At 43.4% G+C, this 13,635-nt stretch overlaps 1 protein-coding gene across 4 annotated transcripts in view; it reads left to right on the top strand.

Annotated features, from left to right (window-relative positions):
• Positions 1 to 13,635, top strand: part of ecel1 (endothelin converting enzyme-like 1) — a 53,713-nt gene that overhangs the window by 26,251 nt on the left and 13,827 nt on the right. For all 4 annotated transcript variants that reach the window (XM_079559507.1, XM_079559505.1, XM_079559506.1 and 1 more), the window contains exons 10-13: positions 5,080 to 5,302; positions 8,821 to 8,919; positions 10,654 to 10,728; positions 12,248 to 12,351. In XM_079559507.1, coding sequence (XP_079415633.1) covers positions 5,080 to 5,302; positions 8,821 to 8,919; positions 10,654 to 10,728; positions 12,248 to 12,351 — 501 coding nt within the window. The remainder of the gene's footprint in view (positions 1 to 5,079; positions 5,303 to 8,820; positions 8,920 to 10,653; positions 10,729 to 12,247; positions 12,352 to 13,635) is intronic.

The following is a 13,635-nucleotide window of genomic DNA, read 5'->3' as shown; positions in this document are numbered from 1 at the left end:
TTAACCAATCAAAATAAAGGTCAAGTATAGAGCTCAGTTGGCGGAGGCCTTCACCAACTATCCATAAGATTAGCAGGATTACCCCAGAACTCTTGTGTTTTTTGTCTTTCTTTTAAGAAAGTGCTCAGTGTGTCATTATTGTGTGATTGTTTGTGGTCGCCTCAGGGGCAACTTTGAGTCTTTGCAAGCTCTATCGAACAGAGGCATACAAAACAGAAACATTGAAAATATAGTATTTTGCTGCCATCCACTTTTGAACCATGACCCACTGTTGGAGAACTTGAAATGTTATTATAAGACATGGAGACGACTTTTTTTATTTTTGCATTTCCTAGACGCACAGTTGAAAGAATAAGCAGACGGAGTGAGAGAGAGACGATGCGCTGTGGTCATTACTTTCCCCTTTGTTGGAGGCCTGCTCATCTGGATAATGGGATTGGCTGCAGTCTTTCACCGCCACACACATACACACACACACACACACAGGCATAGATATTACACAGGCACATAAACTCCATCACCGACACAAAGTAGACAAACGTGGGAGTGAGATGAAGTGAGAGAGCGAGCGAGAGAGGGGATGGAGGAGTGACCCGTCCATCGCGCGATATGAGAAAGCCATCGAAAGTAAATACCCGGTCAATATACGGCATCTGCTTTGTCTCGGGACGAAGCGAGAGGCGTTGACTGATGGACGGGGAGGAAATGGGGACGGCGACCGACTGATGGAGTTGTCAATAGCAACGTGAAGCCGCAGAGATTTAGGTAGTGAGAAAACTGACCGGAGAGGAGGGTAAGTGATTATGTGCGGCGCAAAGCAGAGGGGGGAAACTGGATAGGTTTGCGGAGGAACAAACATCTGCAACAATAAGCCACGAACAATGCCCGGTGAAGTGATTATAAAGTTCAAAAGTTTGGCATCATTTGAACATTTATTCAATGGTGTTTTGTTGTGAAGTGCGGAAGCTTAGAGATATATGTGTGTTTTTTTTTGTTTTTTTTTGCCACATCATTACGATCATTATGTTGCGCCTAATTATATGTTTAGAGTCTGGAGTGCACAAAACAACAAGTCTTTGATAAAGCAGCGGTTTGATCAGCTTTATAAGGCAAAGTTAATGAGGTTTAGAATACAATAACGGCAAAAACACAAGTCGCGCTAATGAGCTTTTATCCGAGTCGTGAATGAAGGACCTCAAAGGATCGTCACAAAGCAACGATCACCAATGGATCGGAAGTTGTCCATGAGGTTTGAGTCGTAGTAGTTGCAGTCTTAGAAGTAGCTGTAGTTGTTGAAGTGATAGTAACTGTAGTGAGACATTCACCCAACTTGTTTGTTGACCGTTTCCAAATCAAAAATGCATATAACTTGACGAACTAAAATGTAACATTGGCTAAAGGTTCTTGGCCATGACCAGCAGTGTCTCATATCCCCAACATTGAGCAGCACCACTCTCCTCCGTATTAGTTTTACCACTTTCCTTTAAATCCATATGTTCCACACATTTCTCTTAAACCTGTTGTCAGAATGAGGGCTTCCACAGCGCTGTAGCTTCCAGCGGTGCCTCTCTGAGTCCCAGCAGGAGCTCTACAGCGGGAGAGAATCACCGTCTCCTGCTTTCAGAGCGAGCGGAGGTGGTCAAAGACTCTGCGGTGGAGGCTGCTGATATGTGTGGCGTTCCGCTGGGTTCTAATGGGGCCAGTAAAGGCCAGTGGAAAACGGATAATGTGCTGTCTGTAGACACTTTATGGGTTTTCTGAGGAGTGAAAAATACTACCGGTCTTTTTTGTTTTAGATGTAATAGTTTCAATTACTGTCACAGAGCTTTTCAATCATCAGGCCTGAAGTAGCAACAGCATCTGGTTTTGAGTTAAGAAGAGTAGAGTTTAATTTGGTCTGTGTTCATAAACAATATTAGTAAAAGCTATATTCATTTGTTTGTAGGTGGACAAATAAAATCCAATTGCGATTTATTCTGGAACCCACAAAAGCATCCAAAAACTGTACATTATCGACATCGCGAGTCTGTTGCCTAGGCCGAAGACTACGCTCCAAACCGCTTTTAGATTTCCCTTTTTCTATTTTTTACTCTGGCGCCGCGCTCTTTGCCCAGAGCCTTTCTAATAATCCTGTCATTGCGCACAGGCATACTGTATACGCCCGTGTCTTGCTTTTGAAATTGTCGCTGTGTAGTCGGAGAGGCACAAAGCTTTTATTTTATTTCCCGCAGAATTCGAAGTAACTGGTTGTCAAGGATACTGTCATTTTATGGGCCGTAACGAATTGGACTGGTCTCCCACACAAGCGTGCATCCTTCAAGGCTTTACTTGGTCTCTATATACTGCAACCCAGAAAGTTTTGATGGTCAGTATACATTTTTTCCAAGTATTAATTGTAGTTCCTTTTTGTTGGTCATGGGCTGATATCGCACACACTTTCTCCCTCTGAAAAAACTCTTTAGAGTAACTTCGCTCTAGACATTAAAACTCCTATTTCTTGGTCCATTGCTGACCCTTCCAAAAAGCGATGGAAATTATCTTTAGACTATCCTCATCATCGGGTGGAAGTGCTCACTTGTTGAACTGTGACTTCCAGACTCTTGGTGGCGCGGACGTAGCAGCAGATGTTAATGTTAGGAAAAGGGAAAAAAAAAAAAAAAAAAAATCCCCTTTCACGGCATGTTTGAAGTAGATTTTGGTCTCTCCATTACCCCGGGGTCATTACCTGGACTAATGTGAGGATGCAGTGCACAGGGACAAGTCTTTTCATCTGCCTAACCAGCCCCATTAAACGCCATTAAAATCCATTCAGCTAACGAGCCTTCAGTCAGAGCCGCCGCTGTGATTAAGGCTACACCGCTGGGCCGCTACGTCTCTATCACGACAAGCTGATCCGGACTCTATTACTGCGAGTGCAACGGCTCTGGGGGCCAAAAGGCATGGGAGGGTGTAGGGGTGAGGAGGCACGAGTTCAGAAGAATTGTTAGAATTCAAAACAGGACTTTCCCCCCATATTCAATACCGGAAAAGAGGAGGCAGTTGAGTTAAGACTATTAGCCATGTCCCCAACTCCTTTCCAGCTCCCGCAATGTCTCGTGCACATCCTGATTGTTTTCGTGGAATGATTAAATGGACGTTTCAGACTCCTGTACGAATTGGAAAGATGGCAAAGTACATGCAAGGACAACGGCAAGGAATTTATCGTAGTTGTTGGGTTGAGACTGTGGATGAGGGCTCTGTCTCTGGCGCAGCGGTTACCCAGCTCTTCAAGACCAAACCTCGGAGAAGAAGAATCAGAACTGAAGTCAAGACCTGAAGGGAGGGATGGCGGGGTCGAGAGTTCAGACGAACAGTGTTGAATGAGCTTGGCTGCTAAAAAATAGGGCATTCGGGCAATTTGAGGCGTGGTTAGGTGAAGACGTGGTTGGCTGGTAAGAAAGGGTTGGCTGAGGCATGGTCCTGCTCCTGAACCTGGTCAATGAAATATGAACTCCTGCTTCCTTGGAAGTGATCAGGAACAATGTGCTTCATCAAGATGCAGATGGTGCTGCACGTTTCTATTTTATTTCATTATTTCCATATATTTGCTCTACTACAAGGAAATGATTTGGGTCACCCAGCGTCAGGTGGTCATCTTTCAGCCCGCACCCACAAACCTGAAGGTTGGTTTAAAAGGTCACGGGCCGGCAGCTTGCCCCAGTTCAGGTGTTGCAAATATAGTAGCTTAGCGTAAAGTTATCTGGACCTTGGTCAATGTTTTTGTACTATTTCGACCATTCATAGAGCTGATCAAGTTTTAAGTTTTGATCAAAGTTGTGATTTTTTTTATTTAACGTAATGTAGGGCCTACACGACTCGGCTATCGCACATGAGCCGCCATCACCTTTCTTGGACACAGGAAAAGATAATCAACAGGATGTCTTTTTTTATGAAATAGTCTCTTCTTCCACCTCTTTGAAAATGTTTACTTTTCTCCTCCATGAATCCTTCGCAGAAACATCTCATCTCCAAACATGAGTGGTGCCATTATCATATAAATGACTTTCACTCATATGAGATCTCACCATGAGCACTGTTGGGGCCCAAATGCTATCCTAAATAATGGAATATATTAAACATTAGGGCTGGGAACTTCGATGCGATTCGTGATACATCCTAAATAATGGAATATATTAAACATTAGGGCTGGGAACTTCGATGCAAATACATATAATAATGCTCCCATAATGCAATACAATAATCTGCTATTTAAATACAATGATTTAAAGCTATGTGTTTGGGTAACATAGTTTAGAAGTCCAGTGCTGCCCTCTACTGTTGTGGAGGGTTTTTTTGGGGTTTTTTTGCACAAAATATCATAACTTTTTTTTTTTATTTTGTCACACACACAGTTGAATATCGGAACCCAAACAATTCCACTGTCTACATCAACATAATGAGAAAATCAGTCGGACACAATGACCACTGCCACCGGTAACAACTTTGATTAGCCCACACAAAGATGGCCGCTGCTTCATTAATTTCCCTTCCCGCCTTTTTCCTGAACCCTGCCATGATCACATCAGTTAAGTGCATCTCACCAGTGCTCTGTTGGCGGGCCCTCGCGGTGCTGTTGCCAAGAGCTTTTTTTTTTTTTTTTTTTTTTTAAATTTCATATCCGTTATGCCACAAAAACAACAAAACAAACACCGGCCCACCACCCAGAGACTGCCTGCCTGGAGGTTGGTAGGAGCTTCGCAGTGGGACGTGGGGGTGGGAATTTTGTTCTCCCTGAGGGGTGAAATTGGAGAGTGGGCGCAGTGTGGGACCGGGACAGCAGCAGGTCTGTCTGAGAGCCGAACAGCGGGGATATAAGAGAGAAATCTGTTTGCGTCGTGGGACTCGTATCCGGATTCGGTGTGAGATGAGGTTCTTAAAGTGTTTGACCACTTTTCAGTCGCTGTCATGGGATTATTTTCACTCAAACTTTTTCCATCTAGAAAAGAGTACAGCCTTTCTTTCCCTTTTTGTCTAGATGCAATGTTCTGCAGATGTTTATATGAAATCAATTGACTTTTTTTTTTTTTTTCTGTCTTTTAGCGTGCTCCATAACTACATGCTGTGGCGCATCGTGGCTGCCCTGAGCGAGCACCTCTCCACCGCCTTCCGGAGCACCATCCACGAGTTTTCGCGAGAGATCGACGGCACGGAGCAGCAGCTGGAGCTCGGGCGCCTCTGTCTCACCCAGGCCAACAAGCACTTCGGCATGGCCCTGGGAGCGCTGTTCGTACAGCAGCACTTCTCGTCACAGAGCAAGGCCAAGGTAGCCACAGATACGGGCTGACTGTGCTGCTATGGGCATGAGGTGGGGTACAGCAGTGTACAACAACAACTATACTGTACATAAGGGTCATGAGTGAGTCCCAGGTCAGTCCTGAGAACATGGATTCATCCTTTTTTTCAAAAATCTAAATGTTGACAAAGCACAATTTGCCCCGAAAATTTACCTCTTAAAGGAACAGGCCACCGTTTTTACATACTGAGATATGTTCTTACCTGAGCTTAGACGAGTTTATGTATCTGTCTAGTCTTTGTGTGTTCCCTCAGTCATGCAAAACGACCAAAGATGTTGTTAGCATTTGGCCTCTCCCGATATATTCCTATAGCTCCAAATGGTGTGAAGTTAAAAGCGACCAAGCTCTTCCACGGGCACAAAGACCAGGCAGGTACGTATAAACCCGTCTAAGCTCAGGCAAGAATATATCTCAGTATGTAAAAACTGTGGCCTGTTCCTTTAACTCCCAACCTCCCGGTTCAATGCCTCACTTGAAAGCTAAGACCTTGTAGTTTCTGAAAACATGTGTAAGTTCTGTGCGAGTAAAACACAACGGGGGGTGGATGACGGGTAACTTAATAACTAAAAAGTGTCAGAAGAGCCCGCCGCCATTTGTTCACCAAACATATCATCATAATATTTCTGTAATGATAGATTTGATAGAAATGCAATCCAAAAAAAAAAAAGAGTGAAATTGTTAAAAGAGCTCTGCAGAACAGCTGTGAGATCCGCCTCCGTGTGACGAGCTGTAACTGCCTCGTGCAATCACAGCCTTAACCAGGTGCACGATTTCATCCAGCATTTTGAGCCACTTTCTCACAATCTGCGGAAAACAAATGACCCGGAGTAAAAGCTCATTTTGAATATTCAATGTTGCTTCAAGAAAAACAGATTACATAACATATGATACTCCAGTCATTTCACGGCAGAAACAGTGAATCAGGAAAGGCATCTGGTGTGAACTTTGCCCTTGTTATCCACCTTGCCCACACTGCACACCGTGGGCAAGACTCTGCTATGGCACCTTCCGAGAAAAGGAAAAAAATAAATAAAAAGCCAGGGAAAGAGGGTGGACAAGTTAATCCTGACCTCTGCCCTCTCATCACCTGTGCTCACAGGGCTCTGCTCAGTAATCCCCTCATCTCACATTGGGACAGGGGGATATGGCTTCACCTCTGTGACCTCAGACACAGCACCAAAGCGAGGACATTTAGGTTTTTCTTCTTCTTCCTTCCTATCTTCTGATTTTAGGTCATTTGTTATTAAGTAGCTTATTGGTATGAAGTGAATTCAAAAGTGTTTTCCCGATGAGAAATTGCCGCAAAGATCACACCACCTCCACATGAGTCTTTTCAGATCACCCTGTTTCTCGTACCGGGTCTGCATTGATCCAGGGCCGCAAATTCTACTGAGTTTCAGCCTTTCACAACAAAAATCTTAAACAAATCTTCCTGAAGACCCGTTCCTCTGAGGATGTCCCAGTCCAGCTTGAAAGCGGCCCTAATTAGCCGCGAAGCCGAAACTATTTTGTCTGCACTTGTAGCTTTTCTAAGTGGATCATTCACCAAGCGTTTGCTCATGTGCAAAAGTGGATCAGCTGCAGTCGCTTCGTTTTAGTCAGTTATCTAATCTGTAAAGCTTTCATGTATAGTTTTAGCACGGTTCACTCAGATTCCCCTCTCCAAAGCTCCAGCCCTGGCGGTGGCTTGCGTTGATATTCCGAGCAGCCTTCAGCGGCGCTCTCTTTATCAGCGGTGGGGCGTGAGGAGGAGCGGTCTGTAGGCTGTATTAGTGCTTACCTCAGCGTGAAGACAAACTAACGAGGCTCTGACAGACAGGAGATGCCCCCCGTCGGCAGCATTAACACCCGCGTCCTGTTGTTTTAAGTGGGAGGAACCGTCTCTAATGGAGCACTACAGATTTAAGGAGAAGTCGGGACAGCGCAGGCAGCCAAAACAATGTGCCAAAATGAAAAGGGAAAAAACACACACACACATAAAAGAAAAACAACACAGGGATAGAAGCTTAGATGGAGAAGGATACGCTGTGTGTCCGCTGGAACTTTCCTGAGCTTGATTAAAAATCAGTTCGAAAAGTTAGATTAGGTTTAAAGTTTAGTTTGGCGATAAATTGGCTGTGACTGATCCTTTGCTTCATAATGCCACAGACTGCACGACTTCGGGAAATGAAATACCGTCAAAAGTTTTCTGGATTGCAATCACATTTAGATTTGCGATTTGCACTGAACACCAAGTTTTACCCTCCACATTCTAAACCTGTCTTGGAGCAGAAGCACGTGGGAGGAATCCGAGATGTGAACTGTTAACCTATGAATCGTGTGCATTTTGAAGCATTTGAAAGCAGTTTGTCTTAGTTAGAAATATGAACTATCAGAAAATTCGATGTATGGGCCAATGATGTTTTTTAAGCTATGGGGACCCGATCTTGTGCATCAAAAAGGAGGCGATAGCGTGACATTTTGTGCTCAGTAGGAGCGCACTTTGTGATCTTGCCTCTCCAGACTTAGCGCAAGATCTGGCCCACGGTGTTTTTCTGCCAAATATGGTGCTTGTATCACAAAGTTGAGGTCACACGCTCTTATATTTCGCTGATCACAGCACGCATTCGCTGTGGCGTTGTGTTTAGAGTTAATTTTTCCTCAGGTGCTTGTATTGATGATGGGAGAGTATGACCACTGTGCAAAGCCTTCTCCAGCACATCCCAAAGACTCCTAATGGGGTTCAGATCTGGCCATATCAAATCTTGCCCTCCCTGATCCGCTCTTTCACATCGTGAGCCCCATGAATCATGGCATTGTCATCTTGGAATATGTACTCGTGCCATCAGGGAAGAAGAAAATTCATTGATGGAATAACTTGGTCATTCAGGATGTCCGTGTGGTCAGCTGAGCTCATTCTTCGGACACAACCCCAGAACAGCACAGTTAGATGAATCCAGGTGGTGACTTGTAAGTGTATGTAAAGGCTACATATGAGAAGACTAAATCTGGTACGACGGTGTATAAATCAAAATACAATAAAACAAAAATTATCCCTAAAGACTGAGAGTAGACATTAGATTTATACCTAAAGATATTTTGTGATGCACCAGTGACTGATCTGGTTGTTCACAAACCAGGCTTCTGCAATGAGGCTCTTTATGGCACAATATAAAGCACGTTTAGTAGCAATAAAATGGAAAAGTCCTGTGTGAATTCAGCCCATTAACCTTTTATAAACCAAATAAGCCTCAGGCCTCGAACACTCGATCTTTGACTGTGCTGGTATAATCACATCAGCTGCTTCATGAGCGAGATTATTAAGAGAGATTATGGATCTAAAACCTGATTACTTTATGTAGACGACAGACTATCATTGGTCCAGCAACATCTCTCTTTAAAGCCATAATTGCCAAATGACTTTCAGAAGACGACGATGTTGTTTAACCAAACCGTAAGACTTATTGCAGCACAGTGCATTAATGTTTATCTTGTGCTATGTTTACAGGTACAGGAGCTGGTGGAGGACATAAAGCACTCTCTGGACCTGCGTCTCCGGGAGCTCGACTGGATGGACGAGGCCACCAAAGACGCGGCCAGAGCCAAGGTTGGCGCGGCGCACGCACTTAAGACGCTCTCTCCAACTGCAACATGAAAAAACAACTCTGTGTTCTGTGGTCTGAAATGTTTGGGTCTGAAAGCACCACATTAATTAATGGGCTAAGATCCGCATGACTAAACAAGGAACCACTGTGGAGCCTAACTAGGACTACACAAGGTAGCAATGAGCCAAACAAATCTCCCGACTTAGGGATTTGATCATTTTGAATGTGGGAGTACACAAAGCAGGACCAACAATAGCGAGAAATGGCTTGATTTGAGAAGGAAAAGGAAGTGACATTATGACATTGTTAACCTCTTAACCCCCACCTTAACTGAGCAAAGTTTATTCAGTTCGGTTTTACCCAAATCTTTTTTGCTTTTCGCTCTTTTGACGTTTATTTTCAAGAAACTTTTAGATTTTGGTAAAGTCGAGCTGGAGAGAATGTGCTTGGTTTCGGCGGGGGTTAAGAGGTTGAATGTTCCACACAAATTGCCATAGAAGTCTAAAACACAAGCTTTACACCACTGCATCTCCTCACGTCCTCTTGAACTACGCTCGTCGATACAACATGCCACTAACTGCCTGGATACTGCTCTGATGTTCCCTCGCCCATGGCCACAGCCCTTCCATACACATCTATGGACTAATCACCCAAAACCCAGTGTAATAGGATTACAGGGGAGCTCTTTATATTCAACATGGCCCTCTAACGGGATTATAACTGCGCATTGTAAAAGTCTTAGACGAGATATCTGACAGCGCCGGGCTCCGAATCGCGGCGGCGCGGGGGAGATCAGGATTAGGAGGTCCTCACTCCTCAATGTCAAAGCCCTCCGAGTATCTCCCTATCAAACTTCCATCATCTCACCAGTCAAAGTCTCCAGCAAGAAAAGACAGAATAATTGAATCCTATTGCAAATACTAATGGGCTTTGGCGGTGCCCTGAGATGTGCTGAGGAGGCAGAGTAGCTGTAGAACAGGGGTTTTCAAAATGTGGTGCAGGGACTTTTGCTGGTACATGCGCTACTGCAAGTCGTGCTTTGTTGCAGTTTGAGTCTAGACATTTTTTGCAGGCGTGCAAGGTCGCCCGGTGGCCGAATGTTCCCAAAAGTATCTGAAAAGCACAGCTGAAATGTGTCATATATTTCTGTAGCCACTGCGCTGATCTGATGATGCAGAACCACCCTCTCGGTCTCTCTCACACAAAGCAGCTCTGATTTTGAGGTGTTATCATTCAAAATGGGGATTTCTGTGAAAGAAAAAACATTACGGCCAATGTTTCTTTCAACCACAGAAAAGCATAAAAAGCCGTCCCAATTCCACAGGATCTGGCAACCCTGCATGGATTTGTTGCATGGCCTTTTCCGCATGTGCACTTCGTTTTAGCACTGACACAGGAGTGATAGAAAGTAACGATGTTTTAGAGAGTTATTTACATACTATGTTTGTTTGCACAACATGAATAAGTGAAGCCGTCCTTTTGAAACGAACTTTGTATAGTGACAAATAAAGCATTTTACTTTACTTTAACACATTTTATCTGTCATTCACAAAACTGTTCAATAAGCTCAAACACAGCTGGACATTTTCGGTTCAACACCAACTTCCCAGATATTTTCTCTACTTAATTATTGCACCAGAACAATGTGTTGCTATATTTACACTCACACATCTGTCATATTTGGACTAATACAGAGTTAAAGTGACTGTATGAAATGTCTCTCCCTCTCTCTGCAGTTGAAGCACATGATGGTCATGACTGGATACCCAGACTTCCTGCTCAAGCCTGAACTCATAGATCAAGAGTACGGGGTGAGTAAACACAGACATAGGGTCCGGACCCCTTTGCAAACTCCATCACGTCTTAATAATGCACCAAAGCAAATACAGCCATCTTCTTCTTCTTCTTCTTCTTCTTCTTCTTCTTCTTCTTCTTCTTCTTCTTCTTCTTCTTCTTCTTCTTCTTCTTCTTCTTCTTCTTCTTCTTCTTCTTCTTCTTCTTCTTCTTCTTCTTCTTCTTCTTCTTCTTCTTCTTCTTCTTCTTCTTCTCTGTGATTACATTCAGTGAACATCGTGGACTGTGCTCAGCCTTGGTCAGAATGTTGTAAAACTTTGAAGACATGATGACAGACTCCTGCTAATATGTGTCACCATCCCTCAATGGCATCTTGATATACCTTGAAATTGCGGTTTACTCTTAATGATTATCATGCACCTTGTACAGTAGTTTAAAGTGGCAGTCTGTAAGTTAATGGGTCCGATCCTCCGCCTGGCGCAACAACTGCGTTGCTCAAGACGAAGTTGGTATGTTGGGTACAAACCACAGTGCGCCAGTGTGGACTAGAACGAGCGCTTCCTCTTTCCTCTCCTCCTCTTCAAACTATTTCTCCCACTGTGAGTTAAACACTGTCCATGTCCCTAATATATCGCTGGGTCCCGCTCTAGCATCAGCATTAAAGATGGTAAAAAAAAATTAAAAAAAATAAAACTGCTTGCCGTTTGATATAACATAAGTAGCATTAAATAATCATATTTTTTCTAAAGTCCCTCCTTTCGCTGATCTCAGACACGAATCAGAATCCCCGGTGCCATAACTTTGACCAATGAGACGAGCTTTGCTGTGATCCGGCCTGTCAGGTCCAATCAGGAGGGAAGGGGGAGGAGCTTGATTATGTCTCTCTCTCCTCATTTTGCAATCTTGCAGACGATCACTTAAGAATAAAAAAAAATAATCCACCTTTGTTGATTTAATCCACTGTTAATTGAATGCAGTTTCAGTGTGCGTTGGATTATTTCATTGACCTATTTCCTTCACAACAAAAGTCTTTTTAAATAATCTTACTGACTGATCATAACCACCAACTCACCAGTTCCAGCTCAATATGAAACAATTAAAACGAAAGAAAGGTAAGACTGTAGAGTAATGTAAATGAACTTGTGACCTCAATGTGTCAGTGTGAGACGTGTTAATACAAAGAGTTAGGAGCAGCTCAAGGCTCAGTGCACTGTGTGCCTTTAGCAATTGTATAATCAAAACAAGGTCTGATTCATTAGCTGACTGCAACTGTACAATGTATAAAAGCTTGTCACACAGGTTGGGTTGCAATTTGCAGATTTGGAGAAGTACATTCATAAGAGATTGCCGTCCAAGTTTTTATCGATATCCACTCAGTCCATCATGTTATTCGCTAACTCGATGTAGTAAAGGGGACACTTGTAAATAGATATTGCAGATTGGATGACACAAATTGACGGACAAAACAAGTGTTATTTCACCAGTGGAAAAGAAAAATAAAGAGCTTTCTAAAGTGTGTGTATTTTGTTTTTCCAGTTTGATGTGGATGAGAAAACCTACTTCAAGAACATCCTCAACAGCATCAAGTTCAACATCAAGTTATCGGTGAAGAAGATCCATGAAGAGGTGGACAAAACCATGTAAGTCTCTGCATAATCAGATCTCTCTGACATACTAAACTATACATTCTACATAGTCTGTTTCTATCAATATTTAATTCCTACATCAATACCGTCATCTTTACAAGTCAAAACAATCATAAATTTGCATATTTATTTATTATTTTTTTTCTTTCAAATTCTCCACCGTGTGTGGCTGTGTTGATAATGCTGTGAATGCTTGACACCCCTAAAACATGCTCCGGAGCCGTATTTACTGTTCGTCCAGCACGTTGGTGATGTGCCACTAAATTCAACACGCATCAACAGAGAAGCTAATCCATTTGACTCAGTTATCAGTACCAGGCAGGCTCTGGACTATACCGCTCCGGGACATGCTCCTAAACAGCCCAGTTCGACAGATACACGCGCTGACATGATTGTAGCCTTTATTAAAACAAATTATTTTACAAGCCCATCATCTAAGGCTCAAATAATCAGTTTACAAGGCCATCTTTGGATAGTGTTCGTGTTTCCATGTGGACTGGAGTGTGTTCGACTTCCTCGTCTGTGGATGAGTTTCCTTTGGGCTCTTCGACATCCCCCATCCACCTAATACATGCACTTTTAATGCAATCAAATGGAAATTTAAATTTTGATGGCTGCGTAAATGTTGATGGCAGCGTATCGTGAAGACTGCAGTTGTGTAGATAGTATAATGAAAACAACAAAATATCTGTTTCCATAGGAATTTATCTTGTATTAAACATGTGCCTCACATCGACATCTTGGACCCTGACGAAGCTTCTTGGATGAGAGGCAAAACATCCAACCCTTTAACTTACCGATGACGGTGTACAAAGGCGTGTGGGTAATCAGGAGGGTCGGCCCGGTACATTTTGTCCGGCAGAGAGAAATCTATTAATAATGGACTCTCACAGTTGCACTACAGGCCCAGAGGCGTTTAACTGGGCGGCAGCAGGAGCCTGGGCTGCTGTTTTACAAACGTTTTTTTTTTCTTCCTGTAAATCGATCAAATAGGCCTAATGACTGAGGCGTTGAAATCAGAAACAACTTCTGAATTCCGCTTCGCGTTCAGTGCGCTCACTGACTCAGAGCAGGGGTGAGTAAATAAGTGGACAGAACAAAGGCAGGTGAGGCAAAAAAGAAAGAATGAAACGCAGTAGTGACCAATGTATAAAAAGTGCATTAAAATGCTGACTGTGGAGACGTGTCAGGCCCAGACTATGTATAGGCCGATGTGAAAAGAGATAGAATCGATCCAACAAACTACCGTACTCTAGGATGGCGGGCTACAAGGTGCGC

The sequence above is a fragment of the Gobius niger genome (genome assembly GCF_951799975.1).
Source record: "Gobius niger genome assembly, chromosome: 1".
Classification (NCBI taxonomy): Eukaryota; Metazoa; Chordata; class Actinopteri; order Gobiiformes; family Gobiidae; genus Gobius; species Gobius niger.
The sequence above is the reverse complement of the archived record's forward strand: the minus strand, read 5'-3'. Positions and strand labels throughout refer to the sequence as shown.